This window comes from Lathamus discolor, chromosome 10 (genome assembly GCF_037157495.1).
Source record: "Lathamus discolor isolate bLatDis1 chromosome 10, bLatDis1.hap1, whole genome shotgun sequence".
NCBI classification, from domain to species: Eukaryota; Metazoa; Chordata; class Aves; order Psittaciformes; family Psittacidae; genus Lathamus; species Lathamus discolor.
Genome location: NC_088893.1, coordinates 9,876,460 through 9,896,920, shown reverse-complemented (window position 1 = coordinate 9,896,920; position 20,461 = coordinate 9,876,460). Strand labels below are relative to the sequence as shown.

Here is a 20,461-nt window from a genome sequence, read left to right as displayed (position 1 = left end):
GAGCACCAGACCCAACTTCTGCTCAACCCCTGCCAGCACAGCTGTTGAACCCACCCTGCCCTGATTTACAAGTATCTGCTCTGGTATGATACCACCTATTGCTTCCACTTGGGATCATGAGCCTGGGAGCTCATCAGCTGCAGCTGGGATACAGGCTCTTGTTTAAGTCCCATTGCCCTGGGTGGATGTTAGCAGTGCAGGGTATTTGTATGACTGTTGGCACAGCATGGTTAAGTGTTGAGCCCACAGAGGCTGTTTTAACTGCTTTGTACCAAGAAGGATTGCATATTCCAGTTGTTCCCCTCTGACTGCACCAGAGAAGGTCACTGTTTTACAGCTGCAGTATGTAAGTACCTACAATCATCTCAAAGTACTTCTGTTACTGCTATGAAATATTTAGAGCAGATTCTTGTGTAGAGCCTCTGTGCTGAGAATGTATTATAACACGTTCCCTCTCGCATCATCTCCATCTTTCAGAGAAGTAATTAATTAATTAACCTTTTGACTTTCCTTGATGGTATCAGCTCACCTAGAAAAGATGATGGCTGTGCACTTTATCTGTTCTGTATGGATCTGGAGAGCTGTGCAGTCTCTAGGGGACTGTGATTATTTTAGCTTGCTGCACAACTAACTAGCTTTTTGAAGTGAGCCAGAGGCAGATCAGGTTTAAGATGAACGTACTTTGACAGTTTTCTCCCCAGAAGCTGTCATCCTTTAATGGAGTGTGAAGAAATGGCAGCAGAGCCATTAGTCAGGTTGGCTACATGCATCTGTAGTTGGGAGCCCTGGGGATTTTGTGCCTGCTTCATTTGCTGAAACACCCCCTGGAGTCATGGTGTTTCCACCCCTGTGCAGGGGCAGCAGAAACCTGGCTGTGGTCTGCCTGTGGCAATCGAGAAAGTTGCTGAGAGAGTGTGAATGTGGTACAATGAGTTGAACTGTGTGGAGCGTGAATGTGATGCAATGAGTTAAACCAGTGCCCTTGCTAAGAGATGTGTCTGCCGGTAATAGCTTCACACTTGCATTAGTTTACTTGTTTTAACACCACCACCCCCCCCCAGTGTAGAGAGTTGGAGAGGGGATTTGTTTGGGGGGTTTTTTGTTGCAAGGATAGTGCTTGTGTCAGGGCAGGTCTGTTGGCACCCTGGAGCAGGAGAGGATAAGGCCTGTGTCTGTAGGCTTTCATGCCATGAGTTATAGGTTTCCAGCCAAGTCTGTGATATGTCCTCTGCTGCAAAGGTATTTAGGCAGATATACCTTAGAACTTCCCATCAGTCAGTTTAGTCAAACAGAAGTAACAAGGAATCTTTAATGCTCGAGATCTAAAGCTTCATCTAAATTCTTTACACAGCTGAAATCACAGAAGATGTAATTCAGGACAACCCTACTGATTTCCTAGTTTTGGTTATACATGGGTAATTACAACATAGATAACTGGGTCAGGAAATACTCTTGTTTCTGCTGAAGTCCAGGGGTTGCAGGACCATAAACACAGTGGCTGGTGTGTCTCGGCGCTGGGCTTCAAAGCAGGAGGTGATTTCCTGCTTGCATTTCACAGGCTGCAAAACCATCTTATGGCAGCAATAAAAACAAAGCACAGGAATTTTATTCTAACACAATAAAGTCATTGTCATGCATGACCTCCAGATGGGGGGTGGAACATACCCACCACACAATGACCCATGTAGGAAATCGGGCAGGAGTTGAAGGTAGTGCAGAAGATGAGTTACGCTCTGGTCCCTCTGTGCTATGAATGAATCACAGTGCCTGCAGTGCAGTGGCAGCCTTGGAGGGCTCCTCTCTGCAGAGCACGATGAGGAATCTCTCCTGGCTTGCTCATCTGCTTTGACTCACAGTTCTTCTCTTTGGCTTGGGTGATGCAGTGTTACCCAAAAAGGTTTGCAGGTAGGATGGGAATCCAAACAAGGAACAAAATAGGTGAAAAAGGTTCTCCTGCACAGCAGGCAAAGCAGAGAATAGCATCACGGTAGCTGGGAGTGATTCCAAGCTCTCCCTGTGACATTTCAACACTTGGTGGCAAGAGGCAGATGGATCCTTTCACTGCTCTTTCCCTTGGCTGTCTCAAGGTGGCAACTACCAGTGTGCACTCATTAGCAACGCTCAGAACATCGCAGCAGTGTCTCTGTGATAAGATGAATGCCTATGTTAATTTGCGTTTTCCACGGGTCATTTTCTGTTTGCTTTGGAGCAGGTTACCTTTTTAAACGAGTGGCTGGAGCCTTAGGCTGTTGTAAATGAGAGTTTTGCCACTGAGTGACACAGTTGCTGCCCATCGTTGCCTGCAATGTTCTTGTTGGGGTATGGGTTAACCTCTGCCACAAGACCACTAGCACTTGTCAATAAAGTTTGTTTGCAGTAGGAGGGCACTATACTGGCTAGTAATTTATTAGAGAATTGATAAAAGCAAGGATCCTAGGTAAGACATAGAGCTGTCTGTAGGGGCAGATCTGAGTTAGGGGTGGTGCTGGGCGTCCTGTCGCTGCAGGTTACCTTCAGTACCATTACACCACATCAAAGCTGAAAGATTTCCATATTTACTAGCATTTATAGTGTACATTTCTCTGGTGCATAAACAAAGTAAGTTTATTTGACTGCAGGCATAGAAAACACAGCTGGTGCCTTTCTAGGGCATTGGTCTCCATACCTGGGTTTGTGCTGGTGGAGAATAAGAGTAGCTGGAAGGTGTTTTCTAGGGGGGAAAGTTTGCAGTGGATTATGAGGAAGTTTTATGACTTGTGAGCAAAAAGGAAATATGGTAACTCTGTACAAATCCCTATCAAGCACATGCGGGTTCCAGCCCTTCGTGCTGATAAGGAGCACTAACACTGTGGCTTGTCCCACAAACCCATTTGTGACAGTGTCATGGAAATCGTGCCTGCCTGTGTTTCTACCCATGCTTCTGATGCACTTGCTGGGCTTGCCCACCCTTCTTGCCTTCATTTGTTGATCGATATCCCTAACTGTATCTTGGTCTTTAAAAAGACCCATGGTCTCATGCTGATGTTTCTCTTGTCTCCCTCCACTGAAGGTTTGATACTGCAGTCAAAGACTTGGAGTGTTTTGATTACTAACTGATAGTAACTGCTAAAGGTGAGAGCAGTGAGTTGTGAAATTTCGTAATACCACTGTCATGGTAAATAACCCCTCAGGTTTTATAGCTGCTTTCTCTCCTCAAACCTCTTATAAAAATGTAGCATGGTATAGACAAGGATCTCATATAGATGTCTCTGCACTGGAACAAAGTCACCCTTGAACAGCCCATAGAAGCTTTACTGCTGTAAATATCTGGTCCAAGAGAACAGGCAGGCAGAGCTGCTTCCATGTACCCTTTCTAAGGGTACATCCCCTTGTATTGTGCCGTCTGTTAGTATTTTTTTTTTTGATACTCAAATATGGAATCTAAACTTCTGTTTTCTAAAGTGCAGAACAGCTGGGTGCGAGGTTGAAAAGGCACAGAGGTTACAGCTGAAAGGCCGCGAAGGCCAGATTGACATGAAGCAAAGCCTGCCTGTCTGCAAACAGGACAGCACAGGGTGCTGGCTTCTGCTGTGGCCCTCGTGCTACCTGGGACTCTTGCATCGTTTGGGAGCACGAGCCCACTGAACTCAGTGCCTGTGGCTTGGGGTGTCAAGCCAGAGGGTCTCTCTACGAATTTAAGTGGCTGTTTTGAGAAATGACTCTTCAGTGAAAAGAATTTCTTATGTCCACTACAGGTGATGTTGTGCCTCTATTTTTATATTTTTAAGTGCTGTGTTTTGACCTGCTGGAATGCTATGTGATTAAAACCAGTCCAGCGCTCGGTCTCTGCTGACAACCAAGGCACTTCTTATCAGCTTTGGCCATTGTGGGGAGAAAAGAGGCACCAGTGACAGAAAAGGCAAGAAGTGCTGTGGGAGGGGGCAGTGCCTGTATCGGAAATGGGTGGTGAAAATGGAACTATTTTGTCTGGGAGCAAACAAGTTGGATTGCTAGCATTTCCTACTCTTCAAGTGTTGTTATGGGCAGGATATTCTCTTGAAGCACTTGGAGGGTTTTGGACTGCTCTACAGTAATGAGCTAGAGATTATCTTTGGGTTGAGGTGACTGTCACTTCACAGCATCAGTTTAATGTGGTCTGGGAAGATCTTGTCTGGTTAGCCTTTGCTATCAGCTTCTCTCTTTTCTCTGATACTGATGAAGATGGAGCTACGATAGAAACAACAGCCCCAAATGTGAAATATGGTGGGAATTGAGAAACTGCCTTTTTTCTTCTTTTTTATTCAGTCACAGCTTTAATTTGGCAGATGTTCACTACAGAAAGTGAGGCGCCTCTTGAAATCACAGATTCAGATAGTAGTAGCACTCTATGTTACAGTTACTCCTCTGGCCTCAATCAGGAATCACAAATACTGGATGAAAGCTAAATGACTCTGTACTTCCAAGAGCTTACACCCTGAGATGTGCAGGAGCAGTTTCTCGGGGAAGGCTAAACAGGCTTTCCAAACATGCGGCATTGTTTTTTATCAGTCTACTGCTCTGTGTTACCCAACTACAGTGGGTGTCTGCAGGACATCTCTACTCATCATAGGCTGCATCGTCATTGTTGCTGCACACCACACTGCTCTAAAAAGATAAAGATGGCAAAGGATGAGGGAAAGGTAATTTTTTTTTTACCTTACATTTATAAAGAGAAGAATAAAGTTGGAGAACTGCACTGAGAAATCCAATTCTTCATGAAGAGCATGAGACACTCAGAAACTGAATACAGGGGTTTTCTTTATATCTCACTCCCTCCTTTGTGGTGCAGTAGAGCCGAAGGAACAGTATGGTATTAGTCTGTTGGTAAAATGAAATGGGCTTTTTAGACTGCCCAGTCCACCCTAGACTCGCTTCATTTAAGGTGTCACAAGTGATGCAGCACAATCCAGCACTGCAGGCAATGGGGGTGTAAGTGTTCCAGAATGACTCAACTCTTCTGTTGTCATCAGTTCAGCAGTGATAGAAAGTGGAACTAGATGGGGCTTGAGTGGGTTGGAAATAAATTGGATGAAGAATGTGTCCGTGTCTCAGCTAATCAGTGCCTTTCAAAGATGATGCCCTGCAAGACTGGTGTGGCTGTTGCTGTTGTGCAGTGGAACATTTAAATCTTTACTGGGCAGACCAAGTCTACCATTTGGCAGGTGTTGGCCACCAGCTAATTCCTTCCGGTTTCCAAGAAGCAAGTTCTTCTTTAAGACCTTAAAGCCACTGAGTGGTTTCCCCGAGTCCCTACAGCTTGGTTGGGAAGGTACATCAGTTTATCCATCTCCTTGTTGCATTTTCCCTTTCCTACCCCCCACCAGTGTGGAGGTGAGGAGGAGAAGGGGCAGAAGTAGGGGAGCGTCTGCTAAGGTGACTTTGTGTTGTGTCAGGTGAAGGAGTGAGGCACAAGCATGCAGCTGGTCTCATCTTGATAGATGGGTGGCTTCTGATTTCCCTGAATGCCATCAGTGCAGCCTTGCTGAGACTTATTACTGTATTGCTTTTCTCAAACCATAGCCGGTCTCCTGTGCAGTGCTGAGTAGGACTAGTCATATGCATGTGGTGTATCTGTCTTGCTCTTGGTGGCAGTGATTACTGGAGAATAAAATGAGTTCTTGCCTCACAAGGGAAGTCTATGGAGCTGTCATTTCAAGCCTGCTGGAGATGCTGTGCCTGTAGTTTTTTTTTTCCATTAAAAAATGTTGTGCTTTGCTGAAGTGAAAATACTGCCAAAATAACAACTTCAGTTGAGTTTCTCTGGGCCAACGGTTCTTCGCAGAGGCCTTCTTTCGTTTGGTTGGGTTTTTTTTGTTTGAATTCCATGATAGATTTTTGTTTAATTCTGTTATAGAAAATTTCAGTTGTTATTGCCGAGGTCTCCATGAGCACGTGATGGTGCAGATATCGTTAGCTTCAGTGCACATAAAAATTATGACATTTTGCAGAAAAATAAACCAAGATGAGCCCAAACTGGAATTTTGACATACAAAATAACTGCAAAGTTTTCCTTCCATTTTGCAGGAGTTATCACAATTAACTTTGTGCTGATACCTGAAAGAGTAAAACTTCACTGCCTGAATTTGGTCCCTTGTAGTAACCAAAGTCCTGGTGTAGCTTATTGTAGTGAGCTTTTCATTGCAGTCCCTGGTAGCAAATCTGAAGACAGCATGTGTGAGAAGACTCGTATTAATACACATCTGGAGGCTCAGCCTGACTCTCCCATCTGGGCATCAGAGCCGACCCATGTCTGAGCAGCAGCCTGTGCTCGAAGCCAGAACCAGATTGGTAGGAGAAACCAGACCTGGAGCTCCTCTGGGTTCCCTGGCAGGTTGTAAGCAGGGCTGCTCCCAGCAAACGCAGGATGGAAAGGGTCTGGAGCCCAGGAGAGCAAGGCCGTGGGTTTGAATGACTGTTGCTCTCAGACCTTGCTGTAGAGCTCCCAACAGCTCAGGAGCTCTTGCAAGCTGGTTGTTCATGTTCAGGAAAACATGACCTGGCTGTATTGACCTGCATGGCTCCATGTGCCTCACCATCATGCATAACAGCAGAGAAACTCTTTTGTGCTGAAAAGAATAAATACATATGATGGGCTGGATGGCATAAAGGTTGAGTTAGGAGGGCAGTGTTATCTTTGTGAGGCAGAGAACAGCTTCCTAACTGAGTATGAGTAATCCCTTTAATAACAAAGAATAGTACCAGCCCTTCTGTGTGAGCCAGATGTATTTACAGAACAACTTGTGGAGATTTTTATTACATAGTATTGACATCACTTTTCTTTGTGGGGACTCCAATGACTAAAGTCTGACCACTGTTGTGTCATGGAGAGACCAAAGGGAAAGGAAGATTCCCTTTCAAAATCCATTATGGAAAAGCTGACAAAAACTTAAAAAATGTCATTGGTTTCATGTCCTTTCATTAGATGTTCCTTGTATGCTTCATCATATGGGGAAAGATGAAAGTAACAGCCCTTAAAACACCGCAGGTCTCCTGCACAGTGGTGGGAGGTTTCTGGCCGCAGAGGGCTGTGGAGTGTGATGATGTCAATTTATTGTCCATTTAGACCCAGATGTTGCTTTTATTCCATATTTGTGGGGAAAAGAAAATGTTTGCGAGGGGAGAAAAAAATGTTCATAGGGCTGCAGAGCTCAGGAGTACGTAAACTGGAAGAAAAAGTTAATTGTATGCGAGGTGCAATATCAGAATGTGGTCACTGGCTGTCACACAAACACACCTAACAGCACAGTGAGGTGTAGCCGGGTGTTTGAATACAAAATTCCCATTTTTATAAAAATCCTTAAAACCTTATTTTTTTTTTTCATATTTTGTACCAAAAATGTTATTTCTACTCTATAAATAAACCTAAAACAAGTGAAGAAAATACTAATGGAAACTAAACTTTTTTCCTGTTTTTAAGTGTCACACGTGCTGTGACTGAAGGAACAGCGGTGCTGGTGCCTATATAGAAAAGTACATTTTGGTGAATAGGTAAGGCAGCAGTTCTGACTGTGCTGAACTTGTGAGTTTTGCTTGGTTTAGAAAGTTTCTGAAGGTATCTTTTAAACCCCGAAGCTGAAGGGAGTGTGGGAGACCTGGATAGTCCAGATAGGTGGCATTTTGTCTGTCTTCTCGTGTTCCTACCCTCTGCTCTTGCTGGCTTCCATACACACACACAAATTTCCCTTGTAATTCAGAACTGTAACAGGCGTGACTGCAGCAAAGCAATTTCATAATGTCCCACTGTAGCAGTAAATGCTAAAGTCTCTGCTCTTCTGCATGGCAAAGGAACAATTTCCCCTGAATCAGTGTCAGCAGACTTTGACTAGATGTTCCTTGTGCCCTATCTGTGCTATCTCAGCATAAGTTTACTATCGCTATCTTATGTCCAGGTGCTGCTTCTGCCCTGCTGTGAATCCTCTTGGTGGTGTTCAGTCAAACTCTGTGCCTTCAAGGTAAACCAGGATGACAACCTGCTTTTGAAGGATGCTGTAATGCAGAATTACCTAGTGCTCACAAAGTGTGCTGGCAGGCAGAGGAGATGGGTCAGGATCGCATGTGGTTTGACTGCAGTTTATAACGTGTTCTTTTTGGCTTGTATTTATCCTTTTTGAAATGACAGGACAGGGAAGAATATGTTCCTGTCCCTATTGAAACAAAGCAAATTAAAGTTGGAGGTCAGGTAGGGACACAGGTGACTTGATCAGAACCTCTAGACTCTCACCCATATATTTGCAAAATACAGCAGTATTTAAATCACTGGATTCTGCAGTGCCTTTAGAAAACACCAGTTGAAGGCTTGAGCTGTAAATAGTGGCCAAATTCTGAAGGTTTCCACCCTCAGATAAAAACATCTTTTGACTTGAGTAAGTTTTGCTTGTAAAGCTATGTATAGTCTATACCTAGTGAAGTACTAATTCTGGTAAACACTGAGCCAGGCCTGGGTAGTGGGTGTTCATTTGCAGTGTGAACCTGGCATCGTATCTAGGAAGTCTGAGTCAGAAACTCACCCTGTTTTTTCCATTGGGTTAATAGCAGCAAATGCACAAACTCTTTATTAAGATGGTGCATTCATTTCTTTGGAGTCATGATGGAATTTTGATAGAATTAAGAACCCCATTAATATTTATATCTGTGTTACTGGGAGTAAGTACATTTATTTTAACTCGAGCTGCAAATAATTTAGTCCTTTGTAATTACAGCACTGCTATTAAGTATTCATAAGGCTGTACAATATAGTGTCACAGGAAACCTATTTTAATTTAGTGGCAAGTCAATGTTTTAATTTTGTGTAAAAACAGAAACTCATTCAGCAAGCATTTTTTGCTTGTGTTTTTTTTTTTTTTTTTGCAAGCCTTTTATTTTTCATTTATTTCTAGAAACAAGACTTTCAGCTGTGAAAGTCTTTGGTAATGCATAGAGATGGGTCTGTCTGAGGTCATTGGGAGTTTTACCTTGAGGAAGGACAGGATGGTTTGACCAAGGGTATTTATGAGCATGCCACTTCCCACGCCAGCACCCAGAGCTCACTGGGCGCAGCGCGGCATGCTCTGTGTGCTGGTATAATGCTTTGGGTTCATGTCTTAAAATCATTTTTCTACTAACTCATTTGTGGTAGTTAGAGGAAAGATGCTGCTAGTATTTGGGGCAGCACTACACAGAATGGGACCTTTCAACCAGTAACACAAGGTGTCTGCAAAGGGCTGTGATAAATACAGTCTTTGATGTGTATGCATGGTATCATCTGACTTCTGCTTATGCTTTTTTTCCTCACCTCTGTGGAAACCGAGTATTTGACCAGAAGAGTCTTTTCTCTGTGCTGGTGTAGTGGTCCTTGCAGTAGTTTGCTACCTTGCTGCAGTTGAAATAATCCTTTGGGAATCTCTATCCCAGAAGTTCCCAGAAGTGATGACCATGGAGTGTGTTAGAGGTAGATCTTAGCCTTCTAATGAAGACTTGGAAGCTCATAAGAGGGGGAACTTTTTTTTGTTTTCAGTAGAGGCACTGTCCCACCAGGACCTTGAAGCATTCTGTTAGCCCTAAGCTACGTATGAATGGTGGTGTATACACAACCACAATGGGCTGTCTATCACTTCAGCTTGATTTTATGTCTCCAGGCATAGTGGAGTGAGATACAAATATGCCAGGGTAGATAACAGAAAACTGTGTTATGACAGCTCTGCAATGGTATGACTTCATTTGACATGTCTACAAGACTTCTGTTTGCAAGAGAAGCCAGGACAGAGAAGCAAAATGCAGCATATGGGTGTCTTCACTGGGCAAATGTGCATCTGTGAGACAGATCCTGTAACTTACAACTGTCCTTTCTAACTCTCTCTACTGCAGGACGAGGTCTCTTCTATGGACATTGAACTCCCAGCTACCTATGCCTATTGCCTGTGATGGAAGAACTTGATGTTAATGTGAGGTAGGATAAACTACATGGCTCCTCCTATACCTTGTCTTGTCACTAGTGAGCTGCAGGGGGGCAGCAGTTATGTGGGGTGTTTGCAAAGCTACAGGATGCTATATTCTGTTTGTCTGTAGACGAAGGTTTCTTCTCATGCAGCAATGCCTACTTTGGGGTTTCCTGTAGCTTCTGTGAGGATGTAGTGTCATCCTGTTATTTGTGTAAATGTCAGATGTGATCCACCAAGCCCACTTCACACAAGGACATCAAACTTGTGACTAAACCCATGCTGCTGGCCCAGACTCAGCAGGAAGTAGTATTTCAGTTACTACAACTCTTTGTGGAACCGTACACCTCTCTTCTTAAAAACCACTCAGGGAGTATCTGTTTGATGTCTCAGGTTTTTATTTTGGGGAGTAGTTCTTCACCCTTCCCCTGTGTGGACACTCAGGTGGCAAAAACATGGGGAAATGTCTTGGAGAGAATTGGTCTGACAGAGACAGATTCAATGTCTACACTCTGGTCCTGCAAGAAGCCTTTCCCTAAGGTGTCACTGAACAGAGATCAGCAGGAAATGCTGTACACAGGGTTTTGCATCTCAAAAGGGATCTTGTAGTGCCACCCTGTCCTCACTGCTTTCTAGTTCTTGGGCTTTCAGGTTGGGATGTGCCTCTGTGCAAGCCACGACCCATTCTCCCCAGTTGCATGCACAGAGTGAGAGAATACATTTTTCAAAGGCAATTTCTGTTCTTAATGAGCCTCCTCAAAGTGCTGTACTATCAAAGAGAACATCTCTGGTCTTCATTCACCTACTCAAGTGTCAGGAAAGTCACCAGCAACTCCAGGTTGGTGCCTAATGCACACTTAGCAGGTCTCATGTATAACCTGGTAATCAATGCTGAGGTAATATGTTTTGCTTAATGAAATTTGTCTTGCCTTTTTAATACCAGAAGTGTAGTTAAATGTGTAGGCTACCGCTGTTTTTCTGTAAAGGGAATTAAGGTGCTGATGCCAGGCAATTTTCCCTACAATATTTTCCTGCCTGTAAAGACCCTAGAAAAAAAACTTCCATTTCTCACTGTGGTGAAAAAAAAATCCCCACTATACATTTCATCATTTATAGAAGGAAAATGTCAGTTCGCAAACACCAAGGAACACAAAGAAACTGGCTCAGCGGGTGCCTGAACCACAAGTGCCTTGGCACAGGGAGGCTGTACTGGAAGGGAAGTGTGACATTATATTTATCTTATCCTTTTTTCAGTAATGTGTCATTTGCCACACGTGGAGACAGACATTGAGTAGGTCTGACTAAGCATGGGTGTTTTGAAGTGACCTGTTGGAGTTTTGTCATTCACTGTTTGTAGGGACCAACAGATCGTTCTGTTTCTTCTTATTTTTTTAATTTAATTTTAATTAAAACTTTCATTTCAAATTAATTTTTTATTTGGACCCAATTTCAATGTAGTTAATGTTAATAACATAATTATATATTATCTTTATAATTATTTATATTTATAATTATGATAATATGATGTAATTAAACATATAATATAGTATAATGTAATACAGTTGGGTCCAAAACCCACCCAAGCCAAAACCCTACTCTTCCCAAAGTCCCCAAAACCCAAACCCAGACAAAGCTGATTCCTATCAGAGTTGGTCTTTCTCTTCTGATACCTTCCCGTACATGGAGTAGCCTGAATTCAATGAGAAGCGCTCGGGAGGAAGGGGTTTGAAAGCTCCAGGAGTGCATGGACAAGAGCTGCAGGGGGGTTTCCTTTGGGAAAATGCCAGTTGCACAAGCCTGTAGAGAGGTGTTTTGGATAGAGTTCCCTCAAGAGACTCTTTTCCCCTGGAGACTAGTTAGTGTGGCCTGACCCTGACAGGGCAGCGGAAGGACCTCTGAGGGGAAAGTCCTTGTTTGGTGAGTTATTTCATCTGACTTCCCATTTAGATGTTAAAAGAGGCAACACAAGGTATTCCTGGGAATCAGGTGGTGGAAAACCCATGAGAATTTGAATGCTCTTGTGAATCACTATTGGTTCACTGTTCCCAAGCTGTTTGATCAAACACTGTGGTCAAATCTCACTTTGTTATACTTCAGGAATGATTTCTATTCTTTTGTTCCTAGGGCTTTTCCTGAGCTGAACTAAGGCAGTCCTTCATTCTGTGTGATTGGTTGCATAAGCTGACTTTGTGGTAGGCACATGGTTTTATTTTGACTCCACACTTTCCAAACCAGGAATTTTGGGGTTTGAGAGCTTCGCTATCAGCCACCAGTAAGTAGCTGATGTTTCTCCTTTAGCTGCCCTAATTCCAGCTTTTTTTGCTGAGATGTGGAAAACTAAATGTTTTCTGTCAAAGCAAGGAACTTCCATGTGTTGTTTTCCAGAGCTGTACGTGGTGAGCCTGAGAGGTGGGAGCACTGGGGTTCTGCCTCCCCATCCCTATGGGGCTCAGGGATGCTCCAGTGGGAAGGCTGCATGAGAAGGGCAGCAAAGCTTGGGGAAATGGGAGATGTTTTGGCAACATGAGGACAGCAGCAGGCTGGGAGGAGAGCGGGGACAGGTTGACTTTGTTTAGAGCTGAGCCTTGTGGAACAGCAACATTTGGAGTGTCAAGTTCCACAGTCGTCCTGCTCCAGCCAACTGAGATGGCCATGGCCACAGAGCTCTTGCCCTTGACAGGTTTTGATGAGGTGCCCCAGAGGATGACAAGTGATGAGTGGCTTTACATCGCTGTAGCTGCCCGAAGCATTGCAGGCAGCTTCAACTGTACAAATGTTTTATTTCTGTGGAAAGAATTGGTTATGAATTTTGCAAAGGCTGCAGCGTGAGATTGGAGACGCATTCCTGGAAACTTTAGACAGTCTGCTTTGGAGCTTGTATTTGTCGTAGCCAAGGGGGGTGGCAGACCTCATTTTCTTTAATTCTAGAGTAGGAAAATAAATGGCCTTGCATGTATTTGATCTATATTTTATAGAATTTTTAATTTTGTGTGACTTGGTGATTGTTATTGGACACATTTATTATAGGCAGCAGGATAATGAGATACTGTCAAGTGGTTTGGAACGGAAACTCTAATACTGGAATTCGTTAGAGTATGGGGTGGTGGTGGAAGCTATTCCCTTTATTCTCTCCATTTCCAAACACCTTTATAAAGCTATTAGCTGGGCACACTACAAACAAGAGTGCAGCAGTCCTTCCCCCTGACCAGTCGTAGCGCAGTAGGCACATGGTGAGGCTGTTTGCTGCTGATGCTCTCCGCCAAAGGGCAGGTCAGGAGCTCCTGCAAATTCCTTCACTGCTACCCTCACTGGCACAAACCTATTCCTCCATCTGAAGGTTGTGATGTAGCACTTAGAATCTTCTCTTTGGAGCCAGAGCTGGCACAAGGGTTTTAGCAAGCAGGCTGCTGCCCTGCCTGCTCATGACAAAGTGTTTCTTGTAAATGTGTACAAACCTTCAAAACATGTTTGCATTTCTCTTTTTCAGATTTTCTGGTTTGATGTTTTTTTTTTTTTTTGGTGCATTAAGACAATTTCACTTTCATACAAACAGAAGGATTTTGACAGCCTCAGAGAAAGTAGAAGAAGGTTGAATCTCTTTGAGAACAAAAGGAAAATACAGAGATGGTTCAGCTACAGTTTGTTCCACTTCGCCTACACTTGCATTTCAGTGCAGAACAGCAGTAAGGTGAATCTCCCAGTCATCCCCACACATGGTCCATCAGTTCAGATCACATAGCACTTGGCAGGGGGACTTGAAAATTGCATTCCTCTTGGAAGACACTAAACCAGCAGCTCTGCACCACATACTGCAGTCCACAATGAGAACTAACGTTTTTGAAGCATGGGTTCAGACTGTGCAGCTTCCACATTCAGACATGGTGGGGACATTCAGGCAGGAGACTGGGCTAAATCTGAAATTCCAAATATCCCCCTATGTCCTGCATAGTGTGGAGATGTGGGGGCCACAGTACCAACTGCTTCGATTTGTTCCTGTTGTGCCAAATGATCAGAGAAAATAGGCACAGTTTCTGTGTAGAGAAGTTACCTGGCAGCCCATGGACTCATTTCTCTGTGTACAAACCAGGCAGGTGGCTCTTGCAGAGTGTGGACAGGTACATAACAACTCTGCCCTTGAAAACTGAGAGGATTTCTGTGGACCAAGAAGGGCCCCTGCAGACCTTGCTGAGCAATCTGAACAGGGATGGACTCTGCTTCTCTTGGGCCCTTGCCAGTGTAGACGGCAAACGTGCCGTTCACAGGGAGTGAGCAATGGCCTCACTAAAGACTATTAAAGTCTTCATAGACCTTTGGTAAGATCGTTATCATGTCACTATGGAGCATTTGCTGTAGCCAGGAATAATGTAAAGCTTCCCATTGGCATTCCAGCATTCTTTTATCACATAGCAGATCAATCTGACTCTTCTGCATTTCTGGGAGCACAGGTGACTCAGATCCACACCAGTTCTGAATGGTGGGGTTTGCCATTCTTATGCATTTTCCCCTCTTTGAGCTCCAACACTCCTTGTTCATTCGTTCATCCCACTGCTATGGGTGCTGCATGTGAAGCCCAGCATGTCTAGCTCCTGGTCTGCCTCAAGAGATGCTCTGCTGGCACACTTTGAAAACCATTGACTCAAACTTTTGCAAGGGCTTTGGCACAGAAATGCTCTGGTGTCATTTACAGCAATGCAGCAGGTTGGGAAATTGCAGTTATTAATGAGAGGCAGTTCGAACTCTTCTCAAACTACAAACTGATTTTCGTGCTCTGGCTGATGCACCCTACTATTGCATTCTAAATATTGACTGCAAAGTTGTGCTTCAGGCAGCTTTTAAAATACATTTCTGTTAACATTTTAACCCCAAAGGCCATGCTCTGGGCTTTGAGAACTGGACTGTTTCCCACATCCTCACACCAAACTCTTTGTGTAGGTGTGTGGGCAAGCCTTCAAGACTGACTTATTCTCCCCACTGGGATAAACGGAGTCCCATATGAGCTCCAGCACGAGCAGCCCTTGTTGCTCTTAAAGCCCTTAGCTGGGAGGGGAGAAGAGCAGCTGCCTGGTGTTTGCAGCCAGGACCAGGCAAGGAGAGCTGTGGCTGTGCTGGCTGGAGCCATTCTCAGGCTCTTGGGCAACAAGGAGAAACCTCTCTTATTTGAATGGGCACTTCTGAGTGTGGGCAGAGCTGTTCTGTGTAATTCACACTGTATGAAGGCTTGCTGCTTCCTCAGGTGCTGGGGAGAGGCTGTTATGCTCTTGAGAACTAAGCTTTCGAAAAAAATCATGAGAAGGTTCAGTGCAAGTAAATAGCTTTTGTATAAGGCTTTTTATTGTAGCTGTTGGTGAAGGCAGACTCCCTTTGCTAAATCAACTGTGGAGAAACAATGTATTATTTGAATTTGTCCCAACAGTAATTGCTTTTTATTTTTAAGCTGAGCCCCCAGAACAGCAGAATTTTAGATTGATGTTAATTGCTTCCAAACTTGGCTTTATCAGCTTTAGTTTTCTCAGTTTGTTGCTGAAGGTGTTTTTGTGCCTTGAACTACTCTGGAAAACACAGAGCCCTCCAGCAGTACTGCATGGGGTTCATTAATCTTGTCTTGACTTTGAGAAATGAGAAGCAAGGTGGAGGAGCAAGGAACAAGGAATCAGATCAGTTGAATTAGTTGTGTTTGTTTGGAAGCAAAAATATTCAATTATTTAACCTATCTGCTGCTCCCAAAGTCCTCATACAGAGGCACAGTAAACATTATTTCTGACAACAGACCTTCTCAATTATATGCCCTCTTGAATCGAGTTGCATGTTTGAGTGAGTCCCAAATCCAGAGCCCTGCCTGTTGGCCCAAGAGGCTCCTTTCTCCATGGACATCAGGAAGTGGTGCTGTTGATGGCTGACTCTAAGATGTTACCTAAAGCTGGTACACTGGCAGGATGGCTGGCTGCAGAAAGAGGCAGAGGTCTTGGGTATCTTCTCCCCAAGAACCTGGGGAAAACAGGAGCAATAGGCAGCAATGGGAGAGAGAGGGAGTAAAAGATCTGTATCCCTGAAATCCCAGAAGAAGCTAAGGGACGTCCTAGGAGAGGAGTTGGAGTGTGCGCTGCTCCCCACTTCCTTAAGACATTGGCAGCCAGCAATGAGGACTGAGGGGGGTGAGAACTGAGCTTTATTCTCATGTATACAGAAGCTCTTTACAAAACCTGTCCAGCTTCTACACTTTGCGTCATTAAATCATTATCTCAACTTCTTTGATCACATTTCTGTTTAGGTGAGAAATACCAGGCTAAAATGTCATTTAACAGGCCAAAATCAGCCTACAATGCTCTTCTTTTCCTAGTCCCCTTTCTAAGGGAAGATCAGCTCTAGTCCTGTAATACCTGCAGCATCCATCCAGAAAGGTATTTGCTCATGTATTTCTGTGGAGACAGAGACACTGATTAAGAAGATTTCTACAGAGTGCTGTCTCCCCTGCGTGCATCCCCCAGGCAGGAATGGTGCAGTGATCAGAGGAGTACGCAGATGAGGGCTCTGTGTTTTCATCCCTAGGTATACAAGTGGTATGATGTCCTGTTCCGCTTGCTGAGCTGATGTGGATGAGTGCATCTGCTTCAGAGGGTAATGGCAGGCAGAACACACAGTGCCAGAAAAGAGTGAAGTAAAACCCTACAGATCCCTTATGAGGCAAAACTTAACAGTGTTGATTTATATCAGCTGTAGATATGGCCATGTATAAGCTGTGCTGTTGAGCAAAATGACCCATTTTATAAGCAGTAATTTGAAAGGTGGCTGGTTGCTGGGTTTGTTTAGAATCATAGAATAGTTTGGGTTGGAAAGGACCTTAAAGACATCCAGTTCCAACCCCCCTGCCATAGGCAGGGACACCTCACACTAAGCCATGCCACCCAAGGCTCTGTCCAACCTGGCCTTGAACAACACCAGGGATGGAGCATTCACAGCTTCCTTGGGCAACCCATTCCAGTGCCTCACCACCCTCACAATAAAGAACTTCCTCCTTATATCCAATCTAAACTTCCCTTGTTTAAGTTTTAACCCGTTATCCCTTGTCCTGTCACTACAGTCCCTAATGAAGAGTCCCTCCCCAGCATCCTTGTAGGCCCCCTTCAGATACTGCAGGTTTAGCCTCTACAAGTGCTGCAGGGGCAAGTAGGGAATAGTCCCCGAGCTGAGAGCACTCAAGCATGGGGCATTTCTGAATCTGTAGCCATAGACTTTGCAGAGTGTTTCCCATATTCTGACAACGGGTGCAAGAAGAGGGGTGAAGCGGGAGGGCGCAGGGAAACAAGGCATGGTGTAAGGGCTCAGTTTTGTATTTCTGTGCTACCAACCAAAAATCCTCAGCAGCCAAAATGCCCTGCAAAAGAAGTTCTCTGTGCTGAATGCTCTCTACAGCCCAGGCACCACTCAGCGGGAGGAGTAGCTGTTACCAGCCTGGGTGCTTCTCATATTGCTCAACTTTTTTGTCAGTTTCTAGGGAAACTCTTTATAGCACTATATTTATCAGAACATCTTTCCAAACACCTCCGCCAACACTTAATTAATGGAATTTTTAAGCCTGGCACCAGCTTCTGCAAGTTAATAGTGTGCTGCTTTATGGCAGCTGTGGAGCAAGTGGGGCATATATACTCTCTGAAATAAGTTAGAGGGTGCAGAGGGGCAACTCCACCTTTTGCCTCTGTGTGCTGAGCCTCCCCAGGGAGGTAAGGCTGTCATGCAGCCTGCAATGTTTCACTCTGCTTTTATTAGTGTGCCCTGAGGAGTCTGCATAGATGAAAATGCCCTTGTCAAAGAGTTAGGCCGTAAAAAAATAACTTTTTGGTGTATTTCGGCACATCCTTTCTTTAGCTTCAGTGTCTCTGCACAGAGTGGCAGCTAGTGGAGATCTGAAAGAGGCTGTGGGAGGTTGTTACAACAGTCCCAAAGCCTTAGGGTATCCTGGGGCAAGAGCTAGCTCTAGGGCTTGGCAAAAATGCACAGCAGATTGCCCAGAGCAAGAAAATGGGCTGTACCTTGTTGCTAGCTTTTCCCCACAAGAGCTGCATGGAAGGGTAGTGCTGGGCCCTGCAGCACTAGAGGCTTTCCATGACACACTCCTTGACTTTTCAGGGCTGACCCTCAATGTTAGGCTGGCAAAATTCAATGTATCTCCATGTTTGGGATTTCTTGAGCCAGCCGTGCTCAGATGTGGTGAGTAAGGAAGCTGGGAGGGGGTGTTAGGGTGTCTCTTAAGAGAGGAGTGTTGTAGAACTGGGGCTATGTGAGAGACATGGGACACGGTTAGCTGTGTAAAGGTTAATAGGGCACCATATTGACAGAGCCATGTTTCCTCATAGAACAGAGGTGATGATGTGTCTCAGAACAAAACAGTATTGGCTACAGCCAATCTAATCTAATGGCTGGAAATCTAATGGCTTTTGCTCTCCTCTCATTGAGTTGAAATTCCCCGAGTTGCTTTGGGAGAAATGCAGAAAGACAGTCTCGAGGTCCTGGGTAGACACCTCTTCTGGGAATGCTGTCTTGGGTATAGGGCTGCAATGCTGGGAGTTCCGCTGAGCTGTTACCTACTGCAGATCCTGCTGTGATAGTGTGTGCAGCTGCAGAATGGGCCATTCACTGTTTGGGAAAGAGCATTTCTACTATCTCAGATATGAGAGGTGTTGCTGCAAATCATTTTGTACCGTTTACTTGGTGTGTTTCTAGGACCTGCTATCAGGTAGTGTAAATGGCTGTTGATAGACTATTACCCTGGAGCAGAGTGCATCTATGACACAGATAAGAAATGTGCTCCTTTTCTTAGTTCAGTCTTTCCACTATTTATTTTGGCCTTACTGTACCGTGGCAATGAATCATCAGCGATGTGACTCCTTGGTCTGGCAACAGTCAGAGGTCTGAACCTCAGTCACTGGCTGAACTTACTTGCCCCATTGCCCCATCTGTCAACCAAGGACTTGCCATCCTGTGTCCTGTGTCTGCCTCCCAAAGATAGAACACTAAGGAAAAGGATCTGTTGTCTGAACACAAGCTTTGCCATCTGATGGCCAGGAACCCTGTGAGGATGAAGCTTTCAGGGAGTCTTTGGGTGTTTGGGGTGAATCCATTGTAGGGCAGGTCATTAAAGAAAGGGTCAAAAAGAAAAACCCCAACTCAAGGCATGCTGAAAAATGTAGCAAAGCAATCGGTTCCTCCTCATCCCATGGGGAGACAAGGTGCCATTAGCGCTGTGAACTGCTGGGATTACATTGCAAAGAGGCAGTTTCAGTCCTTGTGCTTGTGTCCCTCCATACAACCCAGGCTAGAGGCCAAGCTACCTTTAAGCACCTGCATAGGAGGTGGAGAGGTGAATGGTCTGCCTGTTGCAGGTGACTTTTTGTGGCTGATGAAGTTTCTACTCTGAAATGTTCCAAGCTCAGTATGACCTTATCCAGTTCAAGTCCTTCCCAGGATATGGTGCGTGGACTACAGGGAGAATTTAATCTCACGCTTGACAGATGCCCTTCTATTTCTCACATCTGAGGAACAGTAAATTTGGAAACTTACATATATATGTGTATATATATGTATATCTCCTTGCAGAAAAAAAGGCATTTGAAACAGAATATCAACACTGGAGAGGGCTACTGGAGACAGATGCTGGGTTTCTGGCTCTCTGCTGGTATACCTGTGATAAATGGCCCAACAGCTGACCTTTCTGTTGCACATTGGTATTGCTATAAGCTCAGTGAGGAGTGAAGGAGAAAGAAAAGGGCCCTTTTTGCTTCTAAGGAGGGGTGGGCAAGCTATCCGTCTGTTGATGGGTCAGAGTGAAGGCAAGCGAATTGAGCAGGGCCTTTCCCTTCCTGCAGCACATAAGCTTGTGCCTACATGAGAGCAGAGGAAAATTCATGGCTGTTTTGGGGTCATACCTGTCTTGTCAACTGCCTTAGGTTGGGTACTTACAGTTCATCTCTAACTGTGGCTCTGTGTGTAGGCACAGAGTATTGCCACCTAACAGCAGGCAGATTTTCCTTGCTTTGTCAATGACCCTAAAGTTTTAATGCACTCAGTATCTGCTTGTTTGTTTGCTAAGTGACTTTCACAGCCCAAGCGCCCTCCCTATGGGGATATTGGGTGGCTGTTCCAGCAGGGTACCAGATAGAGGTAAGAGCAGACTCCGCTGGATACAGTGCTGAACAAGAACATGTCTTTTAAAAGAAGTTGGTTCCAGATGTCAGATATGTGTAAACACATTATTTCAGTTGGTCCCCTGTTCTTAGCCTAATCTGGAAAATCACCCAAGCTCCCAGTTGGCTCCTAGAGCTCAGATTATTATTTTCCATCTCCATATCTCCAGAGTTCTATCTATTGGCATCTCAGTTCTGTTCAACTTTGTCTTAAAGGCCAGGACCTGAAAATATAGTTTGTTTGTTTTCAAAGCCTTCTTCCCACAGTGAGATCATAGGCCTGTGGTGATGTGCCAGCTCATTGCTCACGTCAGTAGACTAGTCTGGAGACTTAACCAGGGCTTGCTCTTT

At 44.6% G+C, this 20,461-nt stretch overlaps 1 protein-coding gene across 1 annotated transcript in view; it reads left to right on the top strand.

Moving 5' to 3' along the window:
* Positions 1–205: 205 nt before the first annotated feature.
* The window catches only part of HTR4 (5-hydroxytryptamine receptor 4), a 55,217-nt gene continuing 34,961 nt past the window's right edge, over positions 206–20,461 (top strand). Inside the window, exons 1-2 of the mRNA XM_065690767.1 lie at positions 206–346; positions 9,862–9,943. Of these exons, the coding sequence (XP_065546839.1) occupies positions 9,918–9,943 (26 nt within the window). The 5' untranslated portion in view covers positions 206–346; positions 9,862–9,917. The remainder of the gene's footprint in view (positions 347–9,861; positions 9,944–20,461) is intronic.